The sequence below is a fragment of the Ruditapes philippinarum genome, unplaced genomic scaffold (genome assembly GCF_026571515.1).
Source record: "Ruditapes philippinarum isolate M1 unplaced genomic scaffold, ASM2657151v2 ctg14159_1_1_1_1, whole genome shotgun sequence".
NCBI classification, from domain to species: domain Eukaryota; kingdom Metazoa; phylum Mollusca; class Bivalvia; order Venerida; family Veneridae; genus Ruditapes; species Ruditapes philippinarum.
In genome coordinates this window covers 5019-23708 of record NW_026866686.1, presented here as the reverse complement: position 1 = coordinate 23708, position 18690 = coordinate 5019, and the positions used below count along the sequence as shown (strand labels likewise).

Below are 18690 nucleotides of genomic sequence, written 5' to 3'. Positions count from 1 at the left end.
GAAAATGTGGTTGTTGTTTTTTTGTTGTTGTTGTTTTTTTTATTCTCTCGAGTTCAAATCTTCAATTTTGCAAGATTATGTTTGTGTGTTTGTGTATCTGTATGGTTTTTACTTTCCACTTTCAAAAAATATTTTCATATTCTTTTTTTTAAACCTGTATTTTATTATTTTGTACAATTTAATTTTAAACTTAGAATGGTTTAACGAAATTAAATGTATTTGTCTATTTGATTTTAACAGTCATTGAATATATTGAATAGTATTGTAAATAAAATTCTATTTAAAAAACCCTGAATTCTTTTTCCTTTATTTTTTAACAATTTCGACTCATATGTATATTTATATCTTTACATTTCTTCCATTCCTCATTTATCACTCTGATCACGACTGTATTGCCTCTTACCTAACCTGTTTAAAGCGAATGTCCGCAAAACTGAATGTTCTCAAATAGTATTTGAGAAATAAATTCACGAGGAATTAAAAAAATCCAGTCGTTGAAATATATCTAAATATCTTTAAAAAAATGCCATTTTCAAGAATCGAACCAGGATCTCTACCCTGACGAAGCCAACACTCAACTGCTACGTTTTTACGCTGAGCGAATAAAAATGAGTTATTGTTTAGGTGGTTAAAGATTTAGGCGATAAATAATATGTTTTTATATAAGAATTACTATTGATGTAAACAGATATGAAAGGAATAGCGACTTCGAGCTGCATACACTTGAACGCGAAATATAATAATCATTATGTTTAATACGAGCCTTTTCTTTTGCATCATTTTCAAACGAAATTAATAAGCAAATATTATGCGTACAATATATCTAATGTTGTTTACATTCTTATCTTTTCAAAACATGGTAATCTTAAAAATAAGTTAAACATAATGTTTTCAATAGTTTTTGAACAGGGTCAATCATTCAGAATTTCCGTTTTAGACGTTCTTTAGGGACTGTGTATTCCTCTCTTCTTGTTGCGTAATGCGTTATGAAAAAAAAACTGTTTTCTATAATTGCGATCTTCAAGAATTTAATATTTGTATAAAGTCTGTTACATATACATTTTCTTTGAAACAAGTAAAAATGTAGATTAAGATAATAAGCATCAATACAAATTTAGATTATGAGAGATCATCGTGAAAGCAGGCATTATTATGAGTTGCCTCGAAGAAATTACAGTAAAGGATTTTTACAGAATGCTCCTATTACACAGCATGTAACTAACACTCTTTTTGAGAAATATGATAATTTGAAGCCCAGCATTTGAGACGAAAGGATGTTAATTTCTATTATTTTGTTTTGGATATTTGTTCCGGAAGTGCAAGGGTACAAATTTGTATTTTTTTCTTAGATTTGAGCTGATTGTTTTTAAAAACACTTATTGAAGTTATCAAATCTTTTTGATTTGAAATTTGTTTATTGCATTTAGAGAAAGAAAAATTATTTACTTAAAAAATATATTGGCATAGATGGTCTGTGAAATGATTTGAAGCCCTCGATTTCACATAAACCGACTAGTTATTATAAAGTTCGCATTATTAAACGGGTCATAAATCAAAATATTTTAACCCAACAGGAAAACCCGTTTCATTAAAATATATGAAGTGTTAGATCTAATTCATTTTCCTCATTTTAGGATGTCTTTTTGATTATGTTAAGATAAGAACATCATTTCGGGAATAAAAGAAGACAAAGGAGTTGTAATATTGGCAGGAACTGATGTAGAATCTACAACACAAGGTAAGCCTGCTTAAATAGTCTCTCAAGGGAGGTAACTTAAGTCAAACTTGGATAACAATATTTTTTGTCTGGAGTTCTTTCCTCTTTGACTGCTTAATGTCGTATAGGAGGCAGTACACAGTTTCGGCCGTTTCGTTTTGAATTGGCCAGGGTCAAATTTACAAATAAGAGACAGTTTTGAAATTGAAGTGGATATTTGAGGTTCTAAATGTTTATAGTTACTATATTTCAAGTTTCAATGACTAGTATTGTGTTTCAGTTATTTAGTAAAATTGAATTTAGTGGCGTTGACCCTTGGTTTTTGAGAGAGTACCTGTCGGATGCGAACATGTGGTTTTTGGAGCCAGCCGGTGAATCAGCTCTTCAATTTAAAGGGTATGCAGAAGACTTAGAATAGTGAAAAAAGTAGGTGGATGGCACCCCGTTTGGATGTTATTTTCAGAGTGTGCATTGTTTAAGAAGGCAGAAACACTATAGCTTGTGATTTATTCTTTTGACGTTAATATATTGTTGTATTTTGCGTACAGGGGTAATCCGCTTATTTTGTCGTTGATTTTCGCGACCAAAACAATGAAAAACACAGGGCTATGTGCAAGAAAACTAGAAGGTGGACATGTATTTTTAATTGTTTGCTGTGAGATACATATGTATATGTTAAATATGAAATGCATTTATTTCAGGTGTGTGATTACAGACTTGTGTGTGAGGTTTTGATTGTGTCGCAGTCAGTTGTTTGCCGAGAAGCCTTGAAAACTGTGTATTGCCCCCATAACGGAGAGAGAACTCACAGATGTTTCATACTTTTAATATACAAAAACGCAAGTGTACAAGTCAAGAATCAAATTCGAACTATCTCGACTGGGCGTTGAGACCAGTATTTTATAACGACAGCTTGCAATAATGACAGCTTATAATTATATACATGCACGCGTTTTAGAGTTACATGCAGAACTCTCATTAATCATTTTGACATATTATAAGTATCCAGCCCAGCCTGCATGTATTTTGTAGTATAATATATATAAATCAGTGTCATGTTTTACAGTTCACATTATGAAATAAAAACCTTAATATATGTATATACATGTCGACTTGTAATCTTTAATATGATGTGTAAACAGTATAATACGACAAATTCCTCCCTTTCTCATAAAAAGAAATAAAATAAAAAAGATTATTACATAGACTTATTAAACTTTTTTTCCATTTTCACCATTTTCAACAAAAAAGCTCAAAAGAAAACCTTATGAAATTACTTAACATAGATATATGCTTTTGCCCCCAAGGTAAGGATGTTATATATCAAACTTTTGTTACTTTATTTTAAAAGAAAAACCACCTTAGGTCATATCAAGTCAAAGATGTTATCTAACGACCTTTTGTTACTTTATTTTAAAAGAGAAACGCCTTAGGAAACAATATTCGAAAATATTCGCTCAATAGATTTTTTTGTCATTTTTTAAAAAGTTTTTGGATATGACACATGTACTGCAGTAAGGTAAGAAATAATTTACTTTTGGGATTTATACAATTCAACAATTTTGTAATGTTTTTTTTATAAGTAAAAAAATAATTATTGTTAAATGTTAAGATAATCTTAATGCAAAAAAAGCTTTATATTGAATAAGTAATTATTGTTAAATGTTAAGATAATCCATTCGAGATTTTTTTATCAGTAAATGTAACTGTTATTCTACAAATAATATATTAAAGTAACATAAGTTAAATATGATAGCTTAATAGGTTTTTCAATAAATATTAAATTTCCTTAATGTCATCATAAAAAAAAAAAAAAAAGTTATTTTTTATAGATCTAGTAAACATAAAAACAAACAAATAAGTTAACAATTTTCAAATAACAAATATTTTAAGAATATTAATAAGAAAAACTTTAAGGTATAAAATTTAACAGAATTATATGTATGATAAGTTTAGAAAAAATATTTATAGACGAAAAAGTTTTAAAAAATATTGTTTCGTCGTTTTAAAAGAAATTGTCTCGAATTTAAGAATACGAAGATGTAATGTTAGAAATATAATTCTCCATCTTTGTAGCAAAGTTTTTGAGTAAAAGATAATTAAATTAACGGTCTATTGTTGCACGATTCTCGCAAATGTTCATGTGATATTTTTTTTGGATATCTTTGTCTGGCACAAATATCTGCTATTCATAAGAAGTTGTCATAATATTTCTCTGTTTTTTTTTAAGTTTATATAACACATAGAATAACACATTCTATTGATAAACGAAAGTTTTCGGCTTCTCTGGTTGAAGACGGGAACAAAAGTTTATTTGATTCCACAATTTTGTTGTTGTTGTTGTTGTTGTTGACGGCTGTGACAGCATAGTTATACATTTTAAACATCGTAGACGCCTAATTTACATAATTTTACATCAAAGAAGGTGTGTTTATGGTTATATCTTCATGGTTTTACATCGAAGAAGATGTGTGTTCATGGTTTTATGTACATAGTTTGACATCTTGACATCGTAGACTGAGTGTGCGTTGGCAGTTGAAACATGAATGTATACACATGTTATTGTAATATGAAATAAAGTAAATAATCAATTTGAAACTCATGATTAAGTGCTGTCTTTTACTTTAAAATGCATTTTAATTAACCAATCTATTAATAAACATATAACGAATAACGATCATTTTAAGCAATAAAAAAATCAAAGATATATATTTCTAATAAAAACAACTTGAAAATTAATATAAATGAATACAACCACCAAAATTATAAAGATATATAATTAAATAATGTAATTTTCTGTTTTGTTTTATATTTATTTCATTTAACATAATTATATATTTTGTTCTATAACTATTTACAATGCCTGAGGTCAATTTACCGAAAATTAGTATAGCATATGACACGGAATATAACGTTCTATAACATTCTGGCTAATCTTTGTAAACACATTTTAACATTTGGTTTCAAGCGTTTATTATTACTATGTACCTTTGTGTTTACTTTACCAGATACTTTATATCGCAGTTTTACAATACTTTTCTTTTTAGTAGATATAAAGTTTATAAACATTTCATTATCTGAATCATTATCATCAGCCATTGAATCTGACTGAACAGCATTATATGCTGTTTGTGACTGAGGATTGCTATGTTCTTGCATGGAATTTGAGTTTGATAATTCTGAATCAGTCTGCGATTGCATTTCTTCTGAATTTGCATTACTTTGAGCATTGCCATTATTTAAAATTGGTTGTTGTTGTCGAAGATATTTCTGTAATTCGGCTAATGGAATATCATCTTCACTATCAGAATTTGACCTTTCTTTTCTTAGATTCTTAGAAACTTGGGATAATACTGATTATGGTATTTCTGAAGCATCATCAGTATCGCTATTTTCAGGTGTAACTACAAATGTGGCATTTCATTTTGGTCGGCTAGTATTATCTGCTTTAGGAATTGGCCAGTCATTTTGCAAGCCTAATTTGTTCTGCATATACTTTAACTGTTGAATTGTCAAGCTGATATTTTATAATATAAGTTAATGGTGACTTTTTTCCATAATTCTATAAAATTGCCTCCAGTTCACATCTAGTTTGCTTCACTTACAAAATTTCTTATAGTATACGGGACTGCCTATCCCAAATTTAGCTTTTTAAGGTTCTTATATACAGACAGAAAAGTATTATGTTGTTCCTGTAAAGCAATTTTGTGATATTCGTCGCCATGATAGCGCTGCCTTGGTTGTAGCAACAGGTCTATCGGGAGGTCTGCGTCACGGTTATATAACAAATAAAATGGACTATATTTTGAAGTGCTAGAGACATTGAATTTAAGTGCGGCTAGTGTTATGTTAAGATTAATATCCCATTGTTTGAGATTTCCCTGGATTCTTTTAGATAAGATAGCATGTATGACATGGTGAGAACGTTCATTTTTCGCGTTTCCGGCAGCATGATATGTAGTTGTACGCACGTGATCAATTTTTAACTCTTTTAGTGTTTCTTTGAAAGCATTACTTGTAAATTCTGATCCATTGTCAGTGACAATTTGTAGTGGACATGCATATCTAGGGTAAATTTCTTCTAATAGTAAATGTATAATTGTATCAGTACTTTTGCCAGCAGTAGAAAAACACCAGGAATAACCACTGTAAAGGTCAATACAACATATAATGTAGCGGTTACCACTCTTTTTTTTTTCATAGGGACCTGATACGTCGATACTCATTGTCTGGAAATGTGTTCTTAAAATAGGCGAACACACGCAGTCTTATCAAGCTATGATGGAAAATGCCAATTTGTTGTACTGTATGCCAGTATCTGTCAAATGGTATGAAATGCTCTAAATCTTCAAATAAATTGAGATGATATTAATACTGATATATTTCACATGTATTTTACCATAACAGTAATGAACAGAGGATAAGTGATATATCATACAAGTGAAAAAGTCACCTTTCAAATTAATTTGAGTTTGTGTGGCGTTAAAACTGAACGATGTATACATTTCACCAATCTGTGATATTTCAGCTAAATTAACCATATTTTACATGACAATTTCCTTTAATTTGATTCATTATTGTAAGGTTAATGATACGTTAACTGTGTTCATGGAAAAACATAATTTAACGAATTCTCTCCACATGTTGGTCGATTAACTTTTCAAATTGTCTCTTGACATCCCTGAAATTAATCATAAACCGTTCCAAAAATGGAACCTGGACAAGTCCATTCAAGAAATTTAATAGGTTAAGACTTCAAATTATCCCCTCATATAAAATTGCTTTCTTCTGATAGAATGGACTGGTTCCAATTGTTGAACCGGAAGTTCTTTGTGACGGGGAACATGATTTGTACACGGCACAGAAAGTTACAGAACAGGTGACGTAACAGTTATTAAAAACTCTCATTTTTGTTTGGCATAGTTGCTTCCCGTTTCTGAAAATAGTTATTATTTATTTAACACGAGTTTTGTCTTTCTAATTGTTTTTTTTTCACACTTCAATATGATCTTTTTCTGTCAAAATATTTTGGAATGCTGAAAAGTTACAAAGAAACATACATCAGGATCGAGATGGTATGAAGTTGCTCCACTTACCACATGCATTTCAGTCTGATCAGCTTTTCATACCGAGTCTATGTTATACTCTTTAAATGGCAGCGTGGTCAACACGTCAGACAAATACTTATACATGTAGTAATGCAGGTATTGCTGGCCGCGTGGGTTCGTATCTCGTTCAAGGCAATCTGTTGATTTACACTCGTTGCTAAGTTCTAATTGGTTTCAGGAACAGATGCAAAAATGTGTCTTGAAACTAATAGCTTCCTACGCAATCGTACTAAAATAAACCTTCTAATCTTAACACAAAATTAATAAATCTTTTTCTCTTAATCATTGTAAACAGTAGTTACAACTCAAATTACCGTTTCAGTTTTTGGAAATGGAGATATAAATTTGTTTCTGTTTATAGGTACTTGCCTTCCAATACAAAGCGCTGAGTGACCATCACGTTTTCTTGGAAGGTACTTTACTTAAACCAAACATGGTGACAGCGGGTCAGAGCTGTAGCAAAAAATTACTGCTGAGCAAATTGCAAAGGCTACCGTAGAAGCGTTGAGTAGAGCTGTTCCTCCAGCCATGCCAGGTAGTGTACTTGTTATTTTTTTTAATTGAGTGATAAAATGGATTTTTGAAATGTTCACTCTCTGTAATTCAACTATTCTTCTCTGGACATACTGATGTTATTGAAAGGAAATTGAAGGTTATTTACCTATTTAAAAGGTGCCTGCCACTCAAACCTTGGATTGTGTTTTCAAGCTCTAATTGGAGTTTCATATGACACCTGGCGTCAAGGTTATAAACTTTTTTCCTATGCTTTGTCTCAAATCTCTCAGATTTTCATTGGTCAGTGTTTATTATGTGTCTGTTTCTGACCAATCAAATGCCAGAGATCTGCGTTTGAGATTAGATGAAGTTCCTAATAACCTTTGGGCCAGAACTGATTAACTCCAGGAATCAGACTTGAGAGTTGTTTAAAGAACCTACAAGCTTACTTCACAATCGGGCTGAAAATATGTTTTAATCCACAAATTACTGTAATAATGATTAATTTGCACAGCAAAATCATTGGACTGTTCTTTTTCAAAATTAGGGATTAAATATATATATAACAAAACTAAGCTGCAAATGGGATAGAGCATGCAGGCGAGTCACTTTCTGTTAAAGCGGGTTTATATTTTCTGAAATTATTACATGATATTTCCTGAATAGTAAAATCACAAATAAAGATTACAGATCTTAATAAGCATGCTAACCAGGTACCATATCGATTTTTAGTGAAAATAGTGTTTTTCGAGAAAAACTGTCGTCAAGGCGAGGGTTATATTTTAAATAACCGTTCATATTCGGCCATATAACTGTCAAGAATCTTTATAATGAACCTATTATACTGCAAACTTTACGTATTTGAGGAAAAATGTAATTACTTCACCATTCGACTGTACCCGTGTAAAATGACTTTATAAACGTCATAAGTAAACTAATTAAATACGACGTTCTAAACTTTCAGTGTAATAAAACACATTTTGACTGGTCGGATCAGTTCAGTAAAAAAGAACGACAGGTTTATCATTTACTTGTCATGAGGTAACCTAGATTATCAAAATACTCTCACCCATGATCAAAATTACATTATGAACTAGAACAAATAAAAAAGATTCCAAATTATTTTATACAGGTGTTGTCTTCCTATCCGGTGGTCAGTCAGAAGAAGATGCGACGTTAAATCTAAATGCCATTAATGCCAGCCCTGGACCTAAACCCTGGGCTCTTACCTTCTCATTTTGTAGAGCCTTACAGGCCAGTGTGCTTAAGGCTTGGAAAGGAAACGATGCTAATCGTGCGGAGGCCCAGAAAATGCTTATTACAAGAGCAAAGGTCAGTTGATTTGTATTTTTCTTTATTGATAGTTAAGTATTAGTACATGCATAACAACATTTAAACTTTGCTATCTTTATACTTGTTATTCAGAATAAGCGTATCACAGCTAAGGAGTATGTACAGCCTGGCAGGGACTCGAACCCTGAACCCTCGGGATACCATTTCCTCTTAATAGTGAAAACAGTTCTGAATCCTGACATTTGATAATTTGTTCTATACTTCCCCTAATCGTATGTATTTGTTTGAAGAGTCACAGAGAATACGAATATTTCGTTACATTGTTAATAAGATGTACTTTATAAATGTATTAACATTGACCGGGGTGGTACTTGAACATTTCTTAAATTCCGCCGGTATCAATAGAGTTTACAGATACTTTCATATGTTCTAGGAAATGAAAAATGGATTTCTGTGGATTTCATATCACGATTTTGTTGTGGATTTTCTGTCACGATTTATATTGTTGATTTCCAGTCACGATTTTTGTGCATTTCCTGTCAATTTTCTTGTCACGATTTTTTGTCGCGATTTCTTGTCATGCTTTTCTGTGGCATTTCTGTCACGATTTTTTGTGGCTTTTCTGTCACAATTTGTGTGGCTTTTTCAAGACGATTTTTTGGCTTCTGTGTTCCAAGTTTTTCAAATTTGACAATATTGCTTTTAAATTTTCAAAACATTTCAAATTTTTAGTAGGAAATAACATAATATATGTATGAAATTGTAGATGTAAACAATTCTTTAGGAGGATAACAATACGTTCTTACAATTGTGTATTTCAGGCAAACGGTCTCGCAGCCTTAGGGCAATACAAGGGCGGAATGACTACGGCAGCCGGCGGGGAATCACTTTTTGTTGCCAAGCATCAATATTAGAATACATACTTTTTGTATATATATCTGGGATATATTCATGATAAAAATATATGGGACCAACTGAAATCTACGCAGTAACTATACGTTACAGCGGGACAAAACTTTTTGATGACTTTTGCACATCGTAGTCAATGCTTTGTTCGTCTTTGGTTGTAATCACATGTGCATGCAATCAGTTTTATGGTGCATTTATGTTCAAAACGTTATTAATTTGATAGGCAAAATATGTAACCAAAAAACCTTAATCAGATCCTGGAGAGTTTAACCAATTCTTATAAATACTGGTAGATATTGCACTCTTGTTTCATTTTTTAATGATTCCTTATAAGTTTGTTACCATTAATTGTTAAGATTACTTGTATGCGATCCAATTCTTCAGTGTTTTGTTAACCAGTCACTTTAAAATGTCCGTGCCTTTTTAAGGAGGAGAAAGGAAAACACGTGCCATATAAGTGAATTGCACACAAAAGCAGTAAAAGCCTAGCTTATGAATCAATATTTCTTTCACTTTCAAAAACAGTAATAACATTCGTTTAATATTGAACTGTTTAAACTTTGAATATTTACACTTTCTTCAGACATTTGATATTATTAATCGAACACGTAGCGTAAGAATAGGACGCCTAGTGTTACATTGGAACACCTAGTTTAATGGAACACCTAGTGTAACGATTGGATACAGTGTAACTAATGAAAATGCATTGTAACAACTGAGCATCAATGGTAACAGTTGAATACCCTGTGTAACATTTGAACAGCTAGTATAACAATGGAACAAAAAGTGTAACACCGGAAAATATAGCGTAACAATGTAACATAAAGTAACAATGACCTTGTAAGTGTAACAATGGATAACCTGGTGTAACAGTTTACATTGTATAGCAGTATTTAAATTTAGAAGATCATCTTTAATTCTTTTATAATTCACCATCAAGATTATTTTACTTATTCGGTTATGGTCAAAGTGATCAGAAGAATTTTTGTTATGTAATCTTTTGAAGGCGGGAAAATACATATTTTTTGCATTGAATTCTGTAAAATGACAATGTCTTTCTTTGATACATGATAGATTATTTTATCATTGTCCATGCTTGTTGTGCTTTATGTTATATTTAATCATGGTTACTACGTTTTTATTTGTCGTTTGGTTAAAACAATAAAATTAGATATAGCAATTTATGATAATTATACGGAATGCTTCTTATCATGTCATTTTAAAAATGCGAATAAAGAGATTCCTCTGATACACGAATTTGTGTTAAAAGTCGCCTGCACCCTGACTGAGATATAAAAACCCTTGTGTTAAAAGGTCCCCGCACCCTGATCCGCCCAAACGAACCTTGAGCAGAAAACTCATTGCACCCTGGTTTACAGTAGTTATAATCAAGCGTCAGTTAAAAGCTCCCCGCATCCTGATCATGATTTGCCTGTGTATGATATTAAAATTTCAATTCCCAGGCGTAATATTGCATCCCTTCCAATCCATTGTGCTCCCGTATGATATTTTGTTTGCGTTGGCCGTCCGCCTGTCAACATCCAATGGTTAATGTGCTTTAATTCGTTCATAATATTGTAGCATCTGCGAAAATTTCACTGCAAGCACTAAATGCGATGGGAAATATCGAAAAAGATCAATGAAAACCAATAAACCCCAATTTTGTATACGTCCAGCAAACAAATCAGTATTTGTTTGGTACCGAAAACAATAAAGAACTATAATTTATATAAATTCATGAAGTATTGTTGAGTAATTCTATGGTCTTATTGGGTACAGAAGGAGTGTTATTAACATACAGAGAACGAACGGTAGGTTACATGTATCGAGAGGTTTCCTTATTGTTTCTGTATTTTATCGACGGCAAAAATCATTTTTCACCCTAATTCCCTTGACTTGACAATTATATGAAATGATTTATCTAAAAATAGCTTATCTAATCTTTAGAAAAGCTTAAGTTAACTTTAATAATTTTAATAATGATTTCGAATATACTGTAAGGATCTGACATTCTAACATTATTCTGAAATGTACCTACAACAGAACTTATAATGAAATTGAAGTGACATTGTGAAATCCTATAGCTTCATCTATTGTTGACTTCTAAAAGAACAAGATTCAATTACCTGATTGATCTGAAAACACTGTATTGACACTTATTGACTTTGCAAATTAAGCTGATAGAAATGTCAAACTTACCTTTTATATATAGCAGAAAACTGATTTTCTCTTTACATTTCTGTGTAGTAGACGTCGAATGACAGACATCTTTGAAATCTGTCACTTCATATTTTATATTGAAGATTTCTTATTGTTAATATCAATTTCAGTCAAATTCAATTCAAGAACGTAATTTATGTAAAGTTTACAATTGAATAAGGTCAGAAATCCTTAAGTATTCAATACATGTTTTTGTATATTAATGATTTTCGTATGTAGATTTTATATGAGATTTCAATATGGCCGCCATTGAAATCCAAGATTTTAGATTCAGAAATCCGGCGGTCTGTCCATTGGAGGATTTCCGGATTTCTGGTGTTTCATTTGTGGATTTCAAATATAGAACCTTATAAAAGTCGGAATCCAACCAATGTTGTCACTTCGGTCTTGACCTCCAAGTAATGTAAATAAAGTTTTAAAACCGCCAAAGTTCAAATACAGTAAACATTCTTACAAACGACATTGTTATCCAAACTTGTTAGTTGGTATGTATTTATATCCAGTATTATAAACTCACTAGACACTGTTGTTGCCGAAATACTTGTTATAAACTTAGAAAACTGTATTAGAATTGTATTTTTTTCCCCATCCTGACATACGTTTACAATACACTTTGGTGAAATTTATTACTCATAAATGTAATACCTTTATAATATAAAAACAGAAGTTACTGCTCATTCTACATTCATTAACATTTTTAGAAGCATAATGAAGCCTTTAAAGACCTAGTCTGCTGGGCATAAAACCTAAAAATAATGCACTAAAGGGCATTCGAGGTCTTCCTCTGGAAGGCCGCCATATGACCTATACTGTGTTTGTGCGACGTTAAATCCAATCCCAAAACTGTACGCCGGAAAATACATTCTGTTTATTATGATATAAGCGCATCATTTGTGCATTACTGCAATATTTATTTTCAGTTACGTAATCTTATATCTACAGCAGGCGGCATTCATTAGATTCCACAGTACTATTTACAGCTATAAAATATGCATATTTTAAAAGCCTTAGATTGCACAAAATGTGTAATTTTCATTTTTCCCATTTTATGAGCATTAAAATCATGGAAAGAAGCATTTGTGTTTTGTCTTTCACACAATTAGTTTGGTTTGTTTGAAATGTAGCCTAACCGCGCATTGTAAATTTGTTACTGAATTTATCATGCAAACGAAACTTTATCTGTCACTTTCAGTGTTCATCTAATCTCCTTAACCTCATAAACACGTGTTTTGACGACTTTTCGATCCCCTTTTGTTGAGGCCTCAAACAGTGAAAAAAAGCCATATTTAGGCCCCAAACATTGTTTTCCGTCTGACAAATGTGATAAAAAAGTCACTTTTTCTGCGCCGCGCCCTTTCGAAAAGTACATGAAGGGGTTTCCGAAGGGTGATGTGCCCTTCTCTGTTTCGAGGGTTTGAAGGGGGGCGGTAGTCCCCCTCATTGCCAAGACATTTTTGGACAGGCTAAAATTAGCCTCAGATCGATCGTAAGGTAACGTGTAACCAACACTGAAAAGCCTTTTACTCTATCTCAATCCATTGAGAAGTTGCAGCACTTTGAAAACAGTTTTGATGAGTTGAAAAACAATGCAAAATAGTTATTTTTGGCAATTTTGAGACGTCCCCCGTTCCCATGGTAACAGGAAATTTAAGATTGAGCATGCTTTTACAGAGGTTATGGACCAGTCAACTTTTGTGCCAAGTTTAACCAGTATTGAAGCATTTTTCATAGTTTCATAGCAGTAAAGGGTTACGAAATCTTTTCATTTACAATATTTGTCACATTTACCAAAAAATAAAATATGCATGATAACAGAGCGAAATTTGAAAATTCGAAAATTGAGTATCATTTTGACTCGCCTGTCCTAAATACCGCTAACACCGAAACAAATAACTTAAACCATATTTCTGCCGATGGCCAACAATAAATAAATTCGACTTTATAATGAAATCCACGTTTCGTAATAACTTGAAGAAAAATCAACTGACACCTAATTGTTTTTTTTTAAACTTTGTATGCTTCTTTCTCTTTTTGAAATGTTTTCATTTGCCAATGCATATACATATTTGTATGTGCTGTAAGCATTGTAACATGTTTAATGCAATAAAGTTATTGAATTGAATCGAAAGACCATCGTCCTGAATTAATTAAGGTTTTTATTAGTTTTTGTATAATATTATTATTATAACAAGCTATCAACTCACGCATTATCATGTATCTCAAGCTCAAGTTTTTGTATTTTCTGATCGGAAGTCAGTAAATACAAAGCGGATATTCAATCTCCGACACAGAAGTTTCTCGACAAACCTAACAACAAGTAGTTCTCAAAACAGCTTAAAAGTAGAGATTTAAAAGAAAGAAATATTTTTATTTTGTTACAAGTATCCAACAAATTACAACGCATTCAAAGTTTAAAAGTAGTTCTGGCTTTTAGAATTGTAAATAAATGCACAATCACAAATTACGCGGATGAATATGATTCAATGAAAATGCTATTTTAAGCGATGTTGTTTACCGAATACTGCAAAAATAATTCTGACTGCCGATTAGTGGAATCATCTATGTCTCTGGTGGAATATAGAGATTCTACATGTCGGACTGTTTGGGCGAAAATATTTTCGCTAAATTATTTTCTTCAATTTTAAACAACAGGTTTATCCTGAACAAAATACCTCGAAATTAATAAGGATTACAAACCCGAAATGCAATGGAAATTGTAAATTTAGAATGAGGCATTGTTTATCTAACTTCTCCGTGGTGCAGGGGTAACGCGCTCGTTTCATATGTGTAGAGGTCTGGAGTTCAAATCAAACTCTGGTGCCTTGCAAGATGAATTATAGTACATAAAAATAAACGAATACAGGAAAATACATACATATATTCAATACAATTTAGATTACAAAGATCAGAAATCAGATTTTATATATACACGTATATTTGCTTTAATTACAGAAGAATTGTTTCATGTATCAATAAATGTTCTTATTCGTCCACAAGCAAAACAGATCATAAAGAATTCAGTTCAAAAACAACAGTCGATGTTTCTTTCCAGTGCTGTAGTTCTAGTGTCTACAACCACGTGATATCAGGCGTTTGAAATTGGTCTGGGCCGTGTAAAGTGTCCTATATTTCTCACTATTTTGCCTAAACTGCTGTGGGCTTATGTACTCCATGACTAATGTTTTTCCCATTAATGGATACCGGAACCTGAAATAAAGATTACCGTTTACAACTTTGATTTATACAACTGTTTACAGATCACATGTACGAAAGTGTTGATGATTCTTTAGGTTTCTGCAAATTTCTGTTTCATTTTTATGTATATATTGTAGGTCTGCTTCAGCCAGTGCAAGGGGGGGGGGCGTACACGGTAGCTTGTTTCAATCTCTGTTGTCCGTGCTCAATCAAACAAAATCTGAATGAATATTTTCAATTTTGCCGGGTTTACATGGTTTAAATATTTATTACCTCTGTAAGCATGCTAACTGATATTAATCATTGGTAGATTTACAAGGCAAATTCTGGGTACATGTTTAATAATAATTTATTACAAAATACGTCTAACCAATTAAATGGCGGTTTAATGCCTTATGAAAACGCACATAAATTTATAAAAATAGACTTCATAAAAATATTTTTCAAAAGTTGTGATGTAAATGTACAGGACCCATATAACTCTTTACGTTAGAAATGTCACTGTGAAATATGACTGAATTGTACATTTAAGTCATATTTCTTTTCAATTACTTGATTTAATTATAAATAATTAACTCAATATAATATGTGCATCTTTTTTATAATTTGAAATATAAATCTGCTGCGTGCTTAAAGATCCTGTTCCATAAAGCATTATTTATAAAGATAATACCAAAGTTAACATTTCATGTAAATAAAGGGAGGTAATAAAAAAATATTTTCTATAAAGTCTAAGTCAAATTTTTCAATAAAAATGAATATACATATAATATGTACTAATAATTGCAGTACATTTTTTTCATATTCTTCGATGCTTGAAAATTATTTTATAAGCATAATTATATACATATTATATAACTTCACTTAAGTGTGGTATACTTACTCAATTACGACATACAGGATCTTTAAATCTTAACTGCGAATGCTTAAGGTGTTATAGAAAAATCATTTTTTAATTGTTCATAAAATAGCTCAGATAGTATTAGATTAAAAAAGGATTTTTGGTTTAAGTTTGTTTTTTAGAGTTACCAATCAAGTACATGAGTGCAGATACCACTTAATTAGCTACTTAATATATCTTATATGTTAGATTGTGTATTTAATATAAATCAAATCAGTATTTTATTTGACATTAAACTACATATATCAATAATTGTATAATATAGTTAAAGTGTAAGCCATTTTTACAATAAAGTATTCATAATACAATGCAAAATGTTTTCAGAGAAGTTATGAACAATAGAACTTCATGCAGATTTAGCAATCAACAAATTTTATGAGATTTTCTTTTTACAAATACAATCATTCAATATATATTTAAATTTAATGTTTTGGGTATGTCTTTAAACAGATCTAACAATATACAAGTTTTCCAGAGATCTTACTTTTAGTGAAAAATATAAGTATCTTGACTAATTCCTAAATTATTTTTCATTTTTAATGATATCAAAGTTTCAATGTTCAGAGGTAAACAAAATTTTAGTTGTTTTTAACTAGCCTTGGATTTTCGTAACATAGTAAAAATATGTACATGATTTAGCCATTGATTTATTATTATTCCTTTTTCATACCTATATCCTTTTGAAATTATGATTTCTATAATCTAACTTGAAAATTTTCCATTTCAAAATATTATATGTATTTCAAGCTATTAAATGTAAAGTAAAAAAAAAAACAAAAAAAAACTTTCATGTCTTGAACTATTTTTGAAAAACGTAACATTTTTTACACAGCTTTTTATATAGGATAATTAAATTGAAAATAAATATTTGCTTACCTTTCATTTTCACCATCATAGAATTTGTGACCATCTTTTCCAATAATCATGTAAGCTTTTCCTTCCTCTAAATCTGGGAAATGACAATATGATTTCCAGAAGAATGTCAAAGTGTCTCCTTTTTGTAGATCCTCTATTCCTGTAAGATAACATAACAACACCTGACAAGACCCTGTGCCAAATTTCATGTAAAAGTCTGCATATTATTGGAAAATTAAACGAGACTTACATGTACATGTAAGTTGACGTTCGATTTAAATTCTCCAAGGCACAAGGTCACTTAGACGCCTCATCTGAGAGATGCTTGTAGTATCCAGTAGGTCAAACTTTTACTTGTTCAGTGAACATTCAAAATATTATTACCCCTTACATTAGTATATATACCAGGGTTGGTAAAACTAAGTTACCCCGGTTGGGCACATGAGCCCATTACAGTGACCTTGTGCCTAGGAGAATTGAAATTGAAACTTCAACTTACAGGTAAGTCTCGTTTCATTTCCCAATTCTTCTATCAGCAAAAGGTCACGTGATGTAGCACCTGTGAGAGATTTAAAAGTGTTCAAATGCAAACGAGTAACGATTGTTTATCTTTTACTAAACTACATATACATTTATATATCTATCAATGAATAGTATTTAAATCTAAATCAACGCACTTTGCAAATGCTTTTGGCAAATTCATTACCTGTCTGAACAGATTTCTTAACAAATTTTGCAAAAGTGTTATTTGAAGACCAGCCAGCAGCTGACATTAAGTCTTTTATAGGCCCTCCAGCCCTATCAGATGCACTTACGTCAGCTGCACTAGTGCTATGTCCTTTAAATTTTGCTAATATCTATTCCAGATGTTGCCAAAATAATTTTAATCTATTTAGATTATAGTGGTGACAGACGCTTGTTTGTGCGGATTTTGTATTCTAATGAATAATGCAGTACAGTTTCCTCTCAGTCCTACTGTACTGATACAATACAGAAATTATACACAAATCGTGATCATGAATAAAATTATCACATATCAATGGTTGGACATGAAAAACCAGGTCTGCTCGGCTTTTCACACTATTTTCATGTAAAATGTCACTTTATTAAGTAACAATGTCATATTGATAAACATCTAAGAAATGTAAAGATTGTGCCCGTTGGCCAGACAATAGTGCCATGAGCATAACATTTGTAGGGTTAACCCAATTTAAAAATCCAATCTTTTCCCAAAACACTTGTATTGTTTTTATATATTTAAAACTACCGAAACATCCCTTAACTTGATTTGTACTAGAAGAGCTGGCCCTGTTTAAAACCCCACCTTTTTCTTTTAATCTTTAACAAACCGGAAAAATGTTCCCCTACAAAAAAATCGTTTTTTTTCAACGAAAAAAATCCAAAAAAAAGGGGAAAAAGCACTTCTGGCAGTTTTTAAAACCACTAAAAAGGCTAGAACCTTATAAACTTTTTAATTCACAATTTTTTATTTTACGAGGGGAACTTATTTTTCAAATTCCCCAGTAAGGGAACTTTTTAAAAAATTTTAAAACTTTTAAAAACATTTTCCGCCATTTTAAAATACACATTTTTACTTTTTTGGGGTAGCCCCGCCATAAATTTCATATTAAGGGAAAATTTTGTGATTTTAAAAATTTCCTGATTGTGAATTTTCCCGGGCGGGTTTTAACAATCAATTGCATTTTGGGGATAAAGGGGGTAAATTTGGGCCCTGGGAAATTGGGTTTAATGGTAAAAACATATTTTTCCGAATATCACGTGACACACTTTTTCCCCAGTCAATTGGGTCCCAAAAGGGTTTGATTCGTCCTTTTATGGAAAGGAAAAAAATTTCCCCGGGAAGTTTTGTCTATAAAGGAATTTTTTTGAAAATTTCTGTCATTGGGAAACTAAAAAGGCGGAAAAGCATAAAATCTGCCCCCAGCATAACCCGAAAAAGGGGCCCTTTTACAAAAATTTTAAAAACCGTCCCCGAT

General features: G+C 31.4%; 2 protein-coding genes across 2 annotated transcripts; one reads left to right on the top strand and one right to left on the bottom strand.

Moving 5' to 3' along the window:
- The first annotated feature begins 5928 nt into the window (after nt 1-5928).
- Nucleotides 5929-10771, top strand: LOC132733342 (fructose-bisphosphate aldolase-like). Its single transcript, XM_060719982.1, is given in 6 exon segments — nt 5929-6045; nt 6513-6596; nt 7187-7289; nt 7292-7360; nt 8453-8652; nt 9435-10771. Coding segments are annotated over 6 exon segments (552 nt in total). The 5' UTR covers nt 5929-6042; the 3' UTR covers nt 9528-10771.
- Nucleotides 10772-14659: 3888 nt separating this feature from the next.
- LOC132733343 (complement C4-like) lies at nt 14660-16853 on the bottom strand (the record flags this gene model as incomplete). Its single annotated transcript, XM_060719983.1, is given in 2 exon segments — nt 14660-14949; nt 16715-16853. Coding segments are annotated over 2 exon segments (284 nt in total), but the record flags the coding sequence as incomplete, so codon positions are not given.
- Between the last annotated feature and the right edge of the window lie 1837 nt (nt 16854-18690).